This window comes from Cebus imitator, unplaced genomic scaffold (assembly GCF_001604975.1).
Source record: "Cebus imitator isolate Cc_AM_T3 unplaced genomic scaffold, Cebus_imitator-1.0 Scaffold331, whole genome shotgun sequence".
Classification (NCBI taxonomy): domain Eukaryota; kingdom Metazoa; phylum Chordata; class Mammalia; order Primates; family Cebidae; genus Cebus; species Cebus imitator.
Window position 1 is genome coordinate 726,630 of NW_016107646.1, and position 17,959 is coordinate 744,588.

The following is a 17,959-nucleotide window of genomic DNA, read 5'->3' on the forward strand; positions in this document are numbered from 1 at the left end:
AAAAAAAAAAAAAAGCAGGGGTGGCAATCCTAGTCTTTGACAAAACAGACTTTAAACCAACAAAAATCAAAAGAGACAAAGAAGGGCATAACATAATGGTAAAAGGATCAATACAACGAGAAGAGCTAACTATTCTAAATATGTATGCACCCAATACAGGAGCACCCAGACACATAAAGCAAGTGCTTAATGACTTACAAAGAGACTTAGACTCCCACACAATAATAGTGGGAGACTTTAACACTCCACTGTCAATATTAGACAGATCAACGAGACAGAAAAATCAACAAGAAAATCCAGGACTTGAAAGCAGATCTGGACCAAGCGAACTTAACAGACATTTACAGAACTCTCAACCTCAAATCCATAGACTATACATTCTTCTCAGCACCACATCATACCTATTCTAAAACTGACCACATAATTGGAAGTAAATCACTCCTCAGCAAATACAAAAGAATGGAAATCATAACAAACAGTCTCTCAGACCACAGTGCAATCAAATTAGAACTCAGGACTAAGAAACTAACTCAAAACCACAAAACTTCATGGAAAATGAACAAATGGCTCCTGAATGTCAACTGGATAAGCAATGAAATGAAGGCAGAAATAAAGATGTTCTTCGAAACCAACAAGAACGAAGACACAACATACCAGAATCTCTGGTACACATTTAAAGCAGTGTCTAGAGGGAAATTCATAGCAATAAATGCCCATATGAGGAGTAAGGAAAGGTCTAAAATTGACACCCTATTGTCAAAATTGAAAGAGTTAGAAGAGCAAGATCAAAAAACTCAAAAGCTAGCAGAAGACAAGAAATAACTAAGATCAGAGCAGAACTGAAAGAGATAGGGACTCAAAAAAACCCTTCAAAAAAAATCAACAAATCCAGGAGCTGGCTTTTTGAAAAGATCAACAAAACAGATAGACTGCTAGCCAGACTAATAAAAAAGAAAAGAGAGAAGAAGCAAACAGATGCAATAAAAACGCTAAAGGGGATATCACCACCGATTCCACAGAAATAAAAACTACTATGAGAGATCACTACAAACAACTCTATCCACACAAACCAGTAAATCTGGAAGAAATGGATAAATTCCTGGACACTTGCACTCTCCCAAGACTACACCAGGAAGAAATTGAAACCCTGAATAGACCAATAACAAGGGCTGAAGTTGAGGCAGCAATTAATAGCCTACCAACTAAAAAAAGCCCAGGTCCAGACAGGTTTACAGACAAATTCTACCAGACATACAAAGAGGAGCTGGTTTTTTCCTTCTGAAACTATTCCAAACAATAAAAAAAGAGAGAATCCTCCCTAACTTATTTTATGAGACCAACATCAGCCTAATACCAAAACTGAGCAGAGATGCTAATAAAAAAGAAAACTTCAGGCCAATATCCATGATGAACATAGATGCAAAAATCAGTAAAATACAGCAAACCAAATGCAAAAGCAAAGTAAAAAGCTTACTCATCATGATCAAGCAGGCTTCATCCCGGGGATGCAAGGCTGGTTCAACATAAGCAAGTCTATAAACGTAATCCATCACATAAACAGAACCAAAGAAAAAAACCACATGATTATCTCAATAGATGCAGAAAAGGCCTTTGACAAAATTCAACAGCCCTTTAAGATAAAAACCCTCAATAAACTAGCTATCGATGGAATGTATCACAAAATAATAAAAGCTATTTACAACAAACCCTCAGTCAATATCATACTGACTTGGCAAAAACTGGAAGCATTCCCTTTAAAATCTGGCACTAGACAAGAATGCCCTCTCTCACTACTCCTATTCAACATAGTATTGGAAGTTCTAACCAGAGCAATCAGGCAATAAAAAGAAATTAGGGGTATTCAATTAGGAAAAGAGGAAGTCAAATTGTCTCTATTTGCAGATGACATGATTGTATATTTAGAAGACCCCATTGTCTCAGCCCAAAATCTCCTGAAACTGATAAGCAACTTCAGCAAAGTCTCAGGATACAAAATCGATGTGCAAAAATCATAAGCATTCCTATATGCCAATAACAGACAAAAAGAGAGCCAAATCAAGAGCGAACTTCTATTCACAATTGCTACAAAGAGAATAAAATACCTAGGAATACAACTAGCAAAGGATGTAAAGGACCTCTTCAAGAAGAACTACAAACCACTGCTCCATGAAATAAGAGAGGACACAAACAGATGGAAAAATATTCCATGCTGTTGGTTGGGAAGAATCAACATGGTGAAAACAGCCATACTGCCCAAAGTAATTTATAGATTCAATGCTATCCCCAACAAGCTAACAATGACCTTCTTCAAAGAACTGGAAAAAAACACTTCAAACTTCATATGGAATCAAAAGAAAGCCTGCATAGTCAAAACAATCCTAAGCAAAAAGAACAAAGCTGGAGGCATCATGCTGCCTGACTTCAAACTATACTACAAGGCCACAGTAATCAAAACAGCATGGTACTGGTACCAAAACAGAGATATAGAATAATGGAACAGAACAGAGGCCTCAGAAGCAACACCACACATCTACAGGCATCTGATCTTTGACAAACCTGAGAAAAACAAGCAATGGGGAAAGGATTTCCTGTTTAATAAATGATGTTGGGAAAACTGGCTAGTCATGTGCAGAAAGCAGAAACTGGACCCCTTCCTGACACCTTACACTAAAATTAACTCCAAATGGATTAAAGATCTAAACATAAGGCCTAACACCATAAAAACCCTAGGAGAAAACCTAGGCAAAACCATTCAGGACATAGGCATAGGCAAGGACTTCATGGCTAGAACACCAAAAGCAATGACAACAAAAGCCAAAATAGACAAATGGGATCTAATTAAACTCCAGAGCTTCTGTACAGCAAAAGAAACAATATTAGAGTGAACTGGCAACCAACAAAATGGGAAAAAATTTTTGCAATCTACCCATCTGACAAAGGGCTAATATCCAGAGTCTACAAATAACTAAAACAGATTTACAAGAAAAAAACAAACCCACCCATTCAGAAGTGGGCAAAGGATATGAACAGACACTTTACAAAACAAGACATCTATGAGGCCAAAAAACATATGAAAAAAATGCTCGCAAATCAAAACCACGTTGAGATACCATCTCACGCCAGTTAGAATGGTGATCATTAAAAATTCTGGAGACAACAGATGCTGGAGAGGATGTGGAGAAATAGGAAAGCTTTTACACTGTTGGTGGGAGTGTAAATTAGTTCAACCATTGTGGAAGAGTGTGGCAATTCCTCAAGGACCTAGAAACAGACATACCATTTGACACAGCAATCCCATTACTCGGTATATACCCAAAGAATTATAAATTGTCCTATTATAAAGACACATGCACACACATCTTCACTGCAGCACCGTATACAATAGCAAAGACTTGAAACCAACCAAAATGTCCACCATTGATAGATTGGATAAAGAAAATGTGGCACATATACAGCATGGAAAACTACACAGCCATAAAAAACGATGAGTTCGTGTCCTTTGTAGGGATATGGATGAATCTGGAAACCATAATTCTCAGCAAACTGACATAAGAACAGAAAACCAAACACGGCATGTCTCACTCATAGGCAAGTGTTGAACAATTAGAACATGTGGACACAGGGTGGTGAGCATCACACACTGCGGTCAGTTCAGAGCGGGGTGGAGAGGGATAACGTGGGGAGAAATACCAGATATAGGTTATGGGGGATGAAGGCAGCAAACCACCTTGCCATCTATGTACCTATGCAACCATCCTGCATGATTGGAACATGTACCCCAGAACCTAACGTACAATAAAAAAAATCTTATAATCTATGAATATGAAATGTTTTTTCATGTATTGATGTCTAATTTCTTTCACCCACATTTTTGCAGTTTTCAGTGTAGAAGTCTTTTACCTACTTGGTTAAAAGTAGGTAAAGTATCCTGAGTATTCCTAAGTATATCATTCTTTTTGATGCTATTGTCAATGGACACTGCAGATTCTAAGGTGGCATCAAGAGGCCTTACAGCCTTGTTCTCTTTCTCTTGAAAGGCTACTACTGCCATATAAAAACCCCAGGCTTGCCTGATGAGATCATATGACCTAGCCAATAGTCAGCACAATTGCCAACACATTTGCTATAATTTTAGAGAAGCTGTTCAGCCCCAGTCAAGCTAGCAGATGACTGCAGTCACTTAAGAATCCCCAGGTGAGCCCAGCAGCAGAACCGCTTAGATGAACCTAGACAAACTATCAACCCACAAAATTGTTGTTATTTTAATCCATTAAGTTTTGGGGTGTAGAAAGATTAACTGAAGCAAAATTAAATCATTTTCTTTGCCATTTCATAACCATGATAATTTATTCATTACTTTGTAGCTCATTTCAAACAGCTTCTCAGAGCCCATTAAGATGTATTGCATACTATTCAGCCATTAACAACATGGATGGAACTGGAGGCCATTATCTTAAGTGAAACAACTCAGAAACAGCAAAGTCAAACATTGAATGTTCTCATTTATAAGTAGGAGCTAAATAATGTGTACACATGGACGCAGAGTGTGGAATAATAGACAACAGAAACTTGGAAGACTAAGAGGGGAAGTAGGGAGTCAGGGATGAGAAATTACCTAATGGGTACAATGCACATTATTTGGGTAATGGTTACACTAAAAGCCCAGACTTCATCATGATGCAATATATCCATGTAAATTTTAAAAACTGCATTTGTACCCTTAAAATTATATTGCATTTGTACCCTTAGATTTATGCCAAAAAAAAAAAAGATTTATTCCAACTGACAAGACAGAACTCTTTGAGGCTATACTCTACATTATTCATTACATTCATGAATAATTCAAAGCTTAAATGTCAGCATTCTAAATAATTTATAATTTTTTAAAAAGTAGATAGCTTAAAATGAAATCTTATTAGAACTAAAGAGAAATTGATTTTATTTTTCTAATTGGTTACTACGATATTGAAAAAATATTAACTAGACATTACAATTACGTTTGCAGGCTAACCTGTGAATTATGCTGCTAATATTTGCTGGCAATTAGTACTAAATTTATTGGGGATAGATAATAATCTGATTATTTAAAAATTCAATCATAATACTGAGGAAAAAAGTACTTTAAATATTTACCATCTCAAAGCATTTAGAGTCATGTTGTCCAAGCAAAATGGCTTAATATTACTTAAAAATTCCTAAATTTAAAAAGTATATATTTACATATATCTAAAATTATATTTACTTATACATATATTTATCAATAAAACTATAAAAGATTATGAAGTTATTTTGTTTGAGGAAAAAAATCTTCCAGAAAAATATGCAAAAGTAACATTATTATTTAACACATGTTAACACAAGTAAAAAATAACTCCATAAAATTTTCCCTCCATTAAATAACTCATTTTGAGAATTGACTCCCTCAAGTTCTGGAAATAGCTACTTTAAAATAGTTTATTTGTATTTTATGCATTCTTTAAAACAGGTAAGAAGAACCAGGGTAGAAGAAATAAAGAGAAAATGTAACAAAACAAGTGATAAGGCAGTTTTATGCTGAGGTTTATATGCTACCTAGGTATAGAATATAGAATAGGACTATTATTTCTAACAAACCAAGTGGAATTAACAATTACTCAAATAGAAACTAACATACTTTCAAAACTGAAGCAAATTCTCAAACTGTATGTCATAAATACCTTAGCATCATTAATTTTGGTAATTTTGGTTTACTGACTGTCAGAAGTATCTCATACTTGCATTAATGAAAACATCTTTTGAAAAGTTGTCATTTTAGTCTTAAAGAGTCCTGAATATTTGTTGAAATTTGAGCTATGATTTATTTAACTATAAAAAAGTGTTTCTTTGCAAGTATATTTCTATAAGCAAACTACAATTTCACAATTCCTCTATCCACGTATATGGCTGTATAATGAATATTAATATATGGGCTATAATTGTATACACATACACATGGTTCATACACATATGAACTATGCTTCTCAATTTGATGATAAAATACAGAAGGAGAAAACATAAATGGAAGAATTAAAATGTACTTACAAAGTCAAAGTCTCCATCTTGAGGAACTTTCCAGTTATCAGGAAAAACGTTTTTGGACATTGGGAAGGGTTCATGCATGTTCTGATTACAGTTTTCGTGACTCTTATTCTTGAAGTCTTGCTTATCAAAGTAGTCCATGAAAGATGGTCTTTGTACTTGTGGTGAGGTTGCATTTCCTTAGGTAAACAAAGAACACAGGAAGGTATAAGTTCTTACATTAAAGGAATTATTTTCACTGAAGTATGAATTTTTTATAAAGCCATATAAGAAAGGCCAACATAATTAATTTCATAAGGAACAAAGTGAAATAAAATAAGAATTAAAAACTATCCAGACCAAATAAAAATTAAGCTGATGATTAGGCAAAGGTCTGGAATGTTCAGACTATAGAAACATTTCAGAATATTAGTAGAATCATTATCATAATTTTATTAAAAATCATTTCAGCTGTATTTCAAATTTCTCAAAGTTAATTTTAAAAACCCAAGTGTTTTTGGTGGGTTTTTTTCTTTACGTTTAAGCCTGCGTTGTTATTGTTGTTGTACACTTTCAGCTGTAAGAAATTACAAGGACTTGGCTACGCATGGTGGCTCAGAGCCTGTAACCTCAGAACTTTAGAAGGCTAAAGTGGAAGGGGTGCTTGAGCCCAGGAGTTTAAGACCAGCCTGAGCAACACAGTGAGACTCTCTCTATAAAAATACAAAAAATTAGCCAGGTGTGGTAGCACATTATCTGTAGTCCCAGCTACTTCAGAGGCTGAGGTGGGAGGATCACTTGAGCCCGGGAGGTCAAGGCTGCAGTGAGCCATGATTGTGCCATTGAACTCCTGCCTGAGCAACAGAGCAAGACCCTGTCCAAATTTAAACTATATATATAAATTTTTAAATATATATATGAAATTCATATCATATATATGTATATATGAAATACATAAAATTTTTAAAGATTAAAAAATAAATGATAAGGACTTACCTAGTTTCCTCTTACATCTATCTGACTGCTTCCTCATAGTCCTTCTGATTCCCTCTGCCCCTAGACTTCCTCGGCTTCGCCTACCACACTTACATCCATGTCTCCCAGCACTACTTCTCCAGCCCAGACCTTGCTCCTAACTTCCATATCTGACTTTGCTGCTATTACACAGCTTAATCTGAGGTGAGCTGCTAATTAATTTACCAGTTGTAAAACTAAATTCAAGATCTTTCTCTTCAAACCTATAGCTCCCCTGACATATTTTATCTCCACTAAAGTCAACCTTATTTACTTAATCCCCAAAGTAATAAAGTTGAGAATTAACTCGGATTCCTCCCTTCCCACCACAGCAAACTGATTATTAGTTCTTTTTAATTCTACTTCTCAATACAGTTGTTTAACTATAACCCCTTTTCTCTGTTTATCATTGCAACTGTCTTAGTTTAGCCTCTAATCATTTCTTGCTTAGGCCATTGCAGCAGCCTCCAAACTAGTCTCCTTGCTTCCACTATCACGGTTTTGATTTTAATTTCCATATTGTCAACACAGTGACCTTTGTAAATACAACCCAAAACATGTCATTCTGCTCAGAATCTTTCAATGGCTCCTCATTTTTTATACTGAATGACTAAAGTGGGGAATAAATATTTGGAATAACTACATTTTTAATCTGGCTGTTATGGTCTTGATCAGTGGTTTTCAAATTAGATTCCTTAAAGCCCTAGAGCTCCAAATAAATGTCCCAGAGACCACCAAGAAGGCATTTCCCATATAATTCTCCAGATAGAAAGTAAACTACTTCTTGTTCTTTTGAGATGGAGTTTCACTCTTGGTTGCTCAGGCTGGAATGCAATGGCATGATCTTGGCTCACTGCAACCTCCACCTTCCGGGTTCAAGCAATTCTCCTGCCTCAGCCTCCCGAGTAGCTTGGATTACAGGCATGCACCACCACACCCAGCTAATTTTGTATTTTTAGTAGAGAAAGGGTTTCTCCTTGTTGATCAGTCAGTAAGCTACTTTCTTAAAAGAATTTTTTGGGGGAGTACACCTCCCCACAAGGGAGCCTGCTGGGCAACTGTAAGTTACAAAAAGTATTTTTTAAATGTAAAATTGAAATCTTTCCTTCTGTAATTGTATACTCATGTTCTAAATAAATTCTTCTTTCATATAATTGTCTCTCAAATATCTGAAGACAAAGATAATGGCTCCTGTCTTGGCTGTTTTTAATATGTAATGTCCCCAGTTCCTTTCATAGGATATATGTTTCAGACTCATCACCAACTTGTTTACTTTCCCATGGAGAGATATTCTAGTCTCACTGTTCCTCCAAAAAGAGATATAATATTCATAACAGTCATCTGGCCAATCTAGTTATATTTGTAACAAATGGAGGTTACAGTTTAAAACTACAGTTACTATTATAAGTAACACTGTTACTTGAGATGAGCTGTAAGGTCATTTTGGTCAAAAGAATGCATGCTGAGACTTAGTTTTACCTTGGAAACATGAGGTAAACCTAACTTCCATATCTAACTTTGCTTGCCTACTTTATGTGGCAAACCAGAGAGTCTGGAGTTCTTAAACAAACTTCAAAAACCAAAAGAGTGGGGTGAAGGAGAGAGAACTGTCAGGTAAGCATCCTATCTTTCTCTCCTTTCTTCCTACTTTTGGATCTCTGTGTATTATTTGACAGACTGGAAGCCTAGGTGAGATCGCTTAGGTAAGGATACAAGAGAGTGGTAATGGTATTACTCATTCATTTCAAAAAAAATCTGTCTCACTGTCTTAAGATAAAATGATTTTCCATATCAAAACAAAGGTTTTATTGACTTCACCTTGATTACGTGTTTTAAAAAAGTTTTTTATAAGATAAAATTTACCATCTTACTTCTGGATATATACTCAAATTGAAAGCAGGGTCTTGAAGAGATATCTGTACACCCATGTCTATTGCAGCATCATTTATAATAGCTAAAACATGGAAGCAAACCAAGTTCCATTAGCAGATGAATGGGTAAGCAAAATGTGAGGAAGGAAATTCTGACACATGCTACAACATGGATGAATCTTGAGGACATTATGCTATATGAAATAACCTAGTAACAAAAGAACAAAATACTCTATGATTCCACTTAGGCACTTAGAGAAGTCAAAATCACAGACACAGAAAACAGAATGGTGGTTGCTATAGACTAAGGGGAGTGGAAAATGGGGAGTCCCTGTTTAATGGGTACAGCGATTGAGTTTTACAAGATGAAAAGAGTTACGGAAATTGATGATGGTGATGGCTGCACAACACTTTGGAAGTGTTTAAGATTAATACCACTAAACTCGACACAGGCATATTTCGCAGTTATTGCAGCTTTGGTTCCAGACCACTGCAATAACAGGAATATGACAATAATGTAAGTCACATAAATATTTTGGTTTCCCAGTACACATAAAAGTTATGGGTTTTTTTTTTCTTTTTTTCTTTCACAATGTCAATTGTCTTAAAATTTTTTTTTAACTTTTAAGTTCAGGGGTACATGTGCAGGTTTGTTACATAGGTAAACTTGTGTCGTGGGGGTCTGTTGTACAGATTATTTTATCACCCAGGTATTAAGCCTAGTACCCATTTGTTGTTTTTCCTTATCCTCTCCCTCCTCCCACCCTCTGCTCTCTGAAAGGGCCAAGTGTGTGTTCCCCTTTGTATGTCCATGTGTTCTCATCATTTAACTCCCACTTATAAGTGAGAACACGCAGTATTTGGTTTTCTATACGTTATTTTAAGGACTGACATCAGAAAGATGGCTGACTAGAGAAGCCTGGCACTGGTACACCCTCAACAAAAAAGGACCAAGGCAACAGATAAAGAGCTAAGATTTGACTGGAGTGTCAGCAGGAAAATGCTGGAGAATAGTGAGTGTGCAGAGGCACGTGTGCTGCTTAGAAGTCCAGGTTGGGGTGGCTGTCATGATTTCTCAACACCACGGTGAAGTTTGCTGTACCAGTTAACTCTTCCTTTCACGAAAGATTTCTCTGTAGCATGTGATGCTGTTTCATAACATTTTACCTGCAGCAGTGTCTTTCAAAATTGGAGTCAATCCTCTCAAACTCTGCCACTGCTTTATCAACTAAGCTTATGGAAAATTCTATTTCAACAATGTTCACAGCATCTTCAAAAGGAATAGATTCCATCTCAAGAAACCAATTTCTTTGCTCATCCATAAGAAGCAACTCTTCTTCTGTTCAAGTTTAATCATGAGATTGCAGCAATTCAGTCACATCTTCTGGCTGCACTTCCAAGTCTAATTCTTTTACTATTTCCACCATACTTGCAGTTACTGCCTCCACTGAAGTCTTTAACCCCTCAAAGTCATCCATGAGGGTTGGAATGGACTTCTTCCAAACTCCTGTTAATGCTGATTTTTTTTAACCTCCTCCTATGAATCACCAATATTATTAATAACATTAAGAATGGTGAATCCTTTCCAGAATGTTTTCAATTTACTTGGCCCAGATCCATCAGAGCAATCACTATTTATGGCAGATATTGCCTTATATAATGTATTTCTTAATAATAAGACTTGAAAGTCTAAAATACTCCTGAATCTATGGGCTACAAAATGGATGCTGTGTTAGCAGGCATGAAAACAACATTAATCTCCTTGTACATTTCCATCAGAGCCCTTGGGTGACCAGGTGCACCATCAATGCACAATAATAGTCTAAAGAGAATCTTTTTTTCTCAGCACCAGGTCTCAACAGTAGACTTAAAATATTCAGCAAACCACAGTGTAAACAAATGTGCTGCCATCCAGGCTTCATTGTTCCACTTATAGAGCACAGGCAAAGTAGAATTAGCATAATTTTAAGGGCCCGAGGATTTTCAAAATGGTAAATGAACACTGGCTTCAACTTAGTCACCACCACCAGCCTGTCCTTTAAAACTCTGAAGCCAAGCATTGGCTTCTCCTCTGTAGCTAGGAAAGCCTTAGAGGACATCTTCCAATAGAAGACTGTTTCTTCTGTATTGAAATTCTGTTTTTTAGTGTAGCCACTGTCATCAATTATCTTAGCTACATCTTCTGGATAACTTGCTGCAGCTTCTCCATCAGTACTTGCTGCTTCGCCTTGTACTTTTATGGTATGGAGAGAGCTTCTTTCCTTAAACATCATGAACCAACCTATGCTAGCTTCAAACTTTTCTTCTGCAGCTTCCTCACCTCTTTCAGCCTTTACAGAATTGAAGACAGAGCCATGCTCTGGACTAGACTTTGGCTTAAGGAAATACTGTGGCTGATTTAATCTTCTATCCACACCACACAAACTTTCTCCACATCAGAAAGGGAAAGGCTGTTTCACTTTTTTATCATTTGTGTGTTCACTGGAGCATAACTTTTAATTTCCTTTAAAAACTTTTTCTTTGCATTCACAACTTGGCTGTTCAGTGCAAGAGGCCTTGCTTTCACCCAGTTTCAGCTTTCAATATGCCTTCCTCACTAAGTTTAATCATTTCTAGCTATTGATTTAAAGTGAAAAATATGTGACTCTTCCTTTCACTTTAGCACTTAGAGGCCATTGTAGGGTTATCAATGGGCCTAATTTCAATATTGTGGTGTCTCAGAGAACAGGGAGGCCTGGGGAGAGGGAGAGAGACAGGGTAATGACTGCTGGTAGGGCAGTCAGAACACATACTACCTTTATCAATTAAATTGGCCATCTTATATGGGTGCAGTTTGTGGTGCCCCAAAACAATTACAATAGTAACACCAAAGACCACTGATTATAGATCACTGTAACAGACATAAGAATGATGAAAAGGTTTGAAGTATTGTGAAAAGTACCAAACTGTGGCACAGAAACACAAAGTGAGCACATAACATTGGAAAAATAGCTCCAATAGACTTGCTTGATCAACCATCAAGCAAGTTTGATGTGAATTTGTAGTAACCAAGTTACTACAAATCTTCAATCTGTAAAAAACACAATGTTTGTGAAGCACAAAAAAGCAAATCGCAATAATGAAGTATGCTTATGTTTAAAAATGGCTAACATGAATTTTACGTTATATATATTTTACTACAATAAAATTTTTTAAATTATCATCTTAACCATTTTAAAATGTGCAGTTCAGTAGCATGAAGTACTGTATGACCAATCTCCAGAATTTTCACCTTGCAAAATGGAGAATCTTATACCCATTAAACAATTTGCCATTTCCCCCACTTCTAGCAACCACCGTTTTACTTTCTGTTGTTATGAGTCTTACTACTCTAGAATACTTCATATAAGTGGAATCCATTAAAGTGTTCGTTTTTTATGACTGGCTTATTTCGCTTAAGATAATGGCCTCAAGGTTCATTCATGTTGTGGCATGTGTCAGAATGTCCTTCCTTTTCAAGGATAAATAACATTCAATTCTATGTATATACTACATTTTGCTTATCCGCTCATCTGTCAATGAACACTTGGGTTTTTTCCACCTTTGTTGAATAATGCTCCTATGAACATGAGTATAGAAGTATCTCTTAGCAATCCTGATAATTATGTGGTTTTGTGTTATTTATTCTTTTAAAAATAAGTTTTTCTCTATGTGCAGATCTTCATTTGCAAGTAATCTTAGTTTTTAATATCTATCCAGAGGCCTTTTTCATTTTCTAATGGGTGTTTTGATGGTTGAGCCTAATCCCTGACTAAATAAATGATTATGATACAATGTAAACGTGAATAATGTAATTACTGGTAAAAGTAATTTTTATTTTTACCCAATGAGTATCTAAGTATGTACAGATGGATGGATGGATGGATGGATGGATGGATGGATGGATGGATGTGTGGATGGACTGACTGATTTGATTGATTGACAGGGTCGCTCCCTCTGTAGCCCAGGCTGGAGTGCACTGGCATGATCTGAGCCCACTGAAGGCTTAACCTCCCAGGCTCAAGCCAGCCTCCCACCTCAGCCTTCCAAGTAGCTAGGACTATAGGCATGCACCACCACACTCCGTTCATTTGTGTTTACTTCTTGTAGAGATGAGGTCTTACTATGCTACCTAGGATGGTTCTGAATTCCTGGACTCAAGTGATCCTCCCACTTGGCTCTCCGACTTTGGCCTCCCAGTTTGACCACACCTGGCTGAGTTATGTCTTTTAAATGTGTTTCTATCTTTACTTTTCATTAAATTATAGGTTCCCAAATACAAAATTCCAAATTCTTTACCTAAATAATTTCACAGACAAATCTATCAACGTGTGTTTCTGACTGTCTGCACAGATGTTCAACATCTATAAATAACAACAGGAGGAGCTATGTTACATGGTTTTTTATCATTACTTTTGAATTAGTAGAAGCTATATGTATTTCGTTACTGGCATTGGTGCGCTGCTGATAATGTATTTGAGAAAGTATTGTGACTACTACAATTATTATTAGGTTGGTGCAAAATTAACAACAGAATGATCTATCCCAGTAGAGTCAGAAAGAATCTGATTTCAGAATATGCATGTATTAGTAGAAAGATAGAAAAAGACTCTCAACACAACTGTTTATCTAAGGACCAACGTTCTAATTACAGCTGTTCCAGCTTTAGATGACTAGAAAATAAATGTGACAAGACATCTGGGACCCAAATGGTACCCACTGAAAAGATATTAAGATATTCTATCAAATTTAGGATAGTATGAAACACCAATATTTGTGGTAAACTTTTAGAACTTAGAACGCTCTCATATCCCACATTCAAAGCTCATGAAAAAGAAACTCCTTAGGGACAGTTCATCAAGATCATGGCCAAGGCTGCCTTTAGATTTCCTGTCATAACAGACTTTACAAGTATGTTAAAAATGAACAAAATATATAGAAGAGAAGGTATAATATTTCAATGATCAGTTATGCTAAAAAAAAATAGGATTTGGTGCTTATAGTGTTCAATTTCAACTCTGTTCCCTGAAATCAACAACAAAAATAGAAATTGATTAATTTGATGGGTTACATTAGTGACATTTGGATAGGACACATACATTCCATTAACATTTTCAGCAGATTTTTAGTACCTTTGATTTGTCTCTAGGCTTCACCATTATGAGACACATTTCTCTATATTCAGAATTGAAATTTGGTTCCCATGGTAACCTCTTATACCAAAATAGAGTCTAGGAGTTTAACTTGTAATTCTCCATTTCTGTCGCATTTTATAAGTTTAAAAAAATTGCAAGTATAGCTCAACTTACATATATTTTTTATAAACGAATGGACTAAATGAAACCATAAAGCTGGGAGAAGGGGGATAATCTCTCAAAGAAATCCTTTGCTCAACATTCTTTTTGTTTCTTTTTCTTTTTAAAGGGAAGATTAATTCTGTAATACAATTATATATTTAATAATTATTTAATTATATATTTAATTGTTCTGTTTTCATCAAGAAGTTTCAAATGTGTCACACACAAATACATCTGAAAATTTTAACATTTAGTATAATAAGGGTTATCAATGTTTGTCAAGGAAAGTCAGAATCAGGCAGGAGAGGAAAAATGGTTTCTTTAGAAACTAACTGCTAGCAAAGTAAAAAAAAAACCCACTATTATCAACTGCATCTGATAATGAATAGAAAGGTTTCACTGAAGCATATTTCTAAATAGCATTCTTTAAAAACTAAATTTAGTATTTGTAGGTGCTTTGGTAAGAACAAAACAAAAACAACAGAAACTACAAAAAGCACACATTATAGCACTACTAATCCACTGAAGACAACAGCACTCTGAGACCTATGTTCCTCCCCAAATCATCTTCCTCTCTCCACACCAAGCCAGGACACTGCTTTCATTATCTGTTTTTCATCCAGCACTGACTTCACTGCTGAGGCTCTAGTTATGGTTTTCTTTGTTTTCTCCTTAACTAGGAGGTAAGGAACTCTTCATCCCAGAATCTTTACAAACTCCCCGGTGTTGTAACAAATAGGGTTCTCTTGGTATATCACTGACTCTTACTTCAGACCTCTGTAGCTGAGAAAATTCACCAAAAGTATTATTGGAGTAAATTAAAAACTAACCTTTTCCTACCAGAAACTAACATATATAGAATGCCTATTCTAATATGACTTACATATTAAGAGTAGCACCATACACTGGGAAGGAGAAGGAGAAAAATAAAATCTCAGAAGTTACTTTTTTCACTACAAAGAATAAAGTGGGGGAAATTTTAATCTTCTATAAAAACCTTCACAACAAAAAGATGGGCTGAGCAGGCATTTCCTTTAGAGACGAGGAGAATAAGAAAAAGGCTGAAGGAAAGACTGTTCTTTTCTGCAATGAGTCAGAGAAGCAACAGTTTGATTAGAGTGAAGTGGTGGCAACAGAAAGGGGAGAAGCAGACTACTCCTCGGTGTTGAAATTTCATTGCAGGAATCTGCTCTTCCAACCCCAAAAGTCTTGTGCATGCTCCTGACAACATCCTAGTCAGGAGCTTCTAACTCAAGTCATATGAGCCACCACTAATGTCATAGTGTCTCAAAGTGAAAAATTTGCCTCCCTAATATCTATAATCCCTTGTTTCCTTATTAGGGGTAAGGAAGTATCTCTCTTGTGGGAAAAAGTGGCCATGTAATACAATTCTGGCTAATGACACATAAAAATAAGGGTTTAGGACGGGTATCGTGGCTCACACCTCTAATCCCAGCCCTTTGGGAGGCTGAGGCAGGAGGACTGCTTAAGGCCAGGAGTTTGAAGCTGCAATAAGCTATGAGCTATGATCACACCACTGTACTCCAACCTAAATGACAGAATGAGATCCTGTCCCTTAAAAAAAATCAGGGTTTCTAGGAAAGCTCTGTTTTCTTGATATAGGCACAAACCTTTCTGTTTTTTGTTCTTTTCCACTGCCTAGAATGAAGACTTGATGGCCAGAGATCCTGCATTTATTCTGCAGGCAGGAGAACAAGCATAATACCCTAAATATGGGGTCACAGAAAGAATTTCTAATGACATCATGAACTTGCTCCACCAGTGCCAGATACTCTGCTTCTGGGTTTCTTGTAAAATGAGAAAAGAAATTAATCTTACACTGTTATTTGGGTTTATTGGTACCTATAGTTAAATTCAATAATTAACTAATACATTTCTATTCTCAAATGGAGGATGTAGGGAGAAGCAGAAGGAGTAGCAATCTTCAGTTTTACTGCAGAAACAACCCAATTTCAAACTTGAAATCCGCTATTATATAGAGTAGTTTAAATATCACTACATTTCAGATACATTATAATTTTAAGGGTTTTTTCACAGGCTGACCTAAAAAAACCTATGGCAAAATGCCTTTGGCTTCCTTACTTAAAAATTTTAAAAATAACCCATTCCTAATATAAAAATAAACACTTTTACAGAAAGTTAAAAAAAGTTTAAAAAGCATTTTAAATAAAAGGAGTCTATTCTGTTAGATTTTTCTTTTTGGATGATTTTACATCAAGATACTATTAACCAAGATATGTTTACACTTAATATTTTTTTCAAATGTATGTGCTTATACTTCTAAATATTTTCCATCATTTAATTTAAAACCAGTATTAACATTTAGAGTATATATTTGTCATAAATAAAAAAAGATTAAAAAACAATTAAAAAAAATTTAAAGAGGAAAACAGGTTAGATTTGTTTTAAAAGTTAATGGGAGGGGGCAGCTGTAATTGCCCAGTAATGTTTAACTACACAATATGAAACACATGCCACAATGTGCAGTGAAGTCTCCAGGGAGATACATGTTCACAGAAGTGGGACAGAGGAGATGATGTTTCTGACTTACAATTTATTAAAAAAAAAAATACTAAGCTTTTCAATGAGAAAATAAAGCAGGAAACCTGAAGATAGTAACCACTGTCATATGCAATGTGGTTGCTATGGCAAATACTTTTTTAAGCACAGAAAGAATAATCACATAAAATTGACATCAATTTCTCCAGCTGCAGCTGAATTCTGACCCCAGCTTACAAAAACATTTTATTTTAACAATGATTTTAATGTTCAGAATTACCTAGTTCCTCAATTTTGGCCCTAAGTTCTTCAACTAGTTGCTTGTGGAACTAAAAACTTATTAGCAACAAAGAATAAAGTAACTATCAATCATTCTCTTTATGGATAAGAAATTTTAAAGAAAAAGGTTGCTTTTCATCTCCATGCATCCGCAAAATATTTACAAGTAAACTAAATTGTGAGAAATATAATACCTTAGAAAATACACCAGTCTACCCACAATTATTCATTAACTTTCCTAATTTGCACATTTCTAAACAAGTAAAAAATCCTCATACAAATTTAAATAATTTTTAAAAATACTTTAACAAAATAATACATTTAATTTTTAAGTTCTTAGCATGATTACGACAAAGATACTCAAGTGTAGAGAATAAAATAACAATTAATCATAACTTTAGCAAAGTATGTGTCAACATCAAAGAGATTTATAAAGATTACCTAACTTGTTCTTCTAAAAATATTTTAAGATGTGGGTGGTTCCACCTCATTAATGACCTTGAAAATGTGTCCTTTAATTTGTTGCCAAGAGCATAGTGAATACATATAAAAACCCGGATGTTAACACAGACACTACTGACATCAGTTTTTTCTTAAGTTCATCATACTGTATGGTAAAACAAAGCGGGATAAACATAACATGGAGAAGGTCCATGGACTATTCATAAGAGATTAAAAAGCTTAGAAAACAATACCTGCACAAAAGTTAAAAAGACTGAAATTATTCAGCCAAGAAAAGAAAAGTCTGAGGAAGAACTTAATAAGTATCCAAGTATTTACGAAGGGTTCTTGCACAGAAAAAGCGACCAGCTGTTTTCAATCTCCAATGAAGGCAGAATAGAAGGAAACGGAAAAATTGAAGCCCAAAGATTTTAGTTAAATAAAAGGAAGGATTTCTTATGCAAGTAATGAATATTGTAATGG

General features: G+C 35.4%; 1 protein-coding gene across 2 annotated transcripts in view; it reads right to left on the minus strand.

Annotated features, from left to right (window-relative positions):
* STK3 (serine/threonine kinase 3) overlaps positions 1-17,959 on the minus strand; it is a 346,273-nt gene that overhangs the window by 70,283 nt on the left and 258,031 nt on the right. For both annotated transcript variants that reach the window (XM_017505001.2, XM_017505002.2), the window contains one exon: positions 6,061-6,236. In XM_017505001.2, coding sequence (XP_017360490.1) covers positions 6,061-6,236 — 176 coding nt within the window. The remainder of the gene's footprint in view (positions 1-6,060; positions 6,237-17,959) is intronic.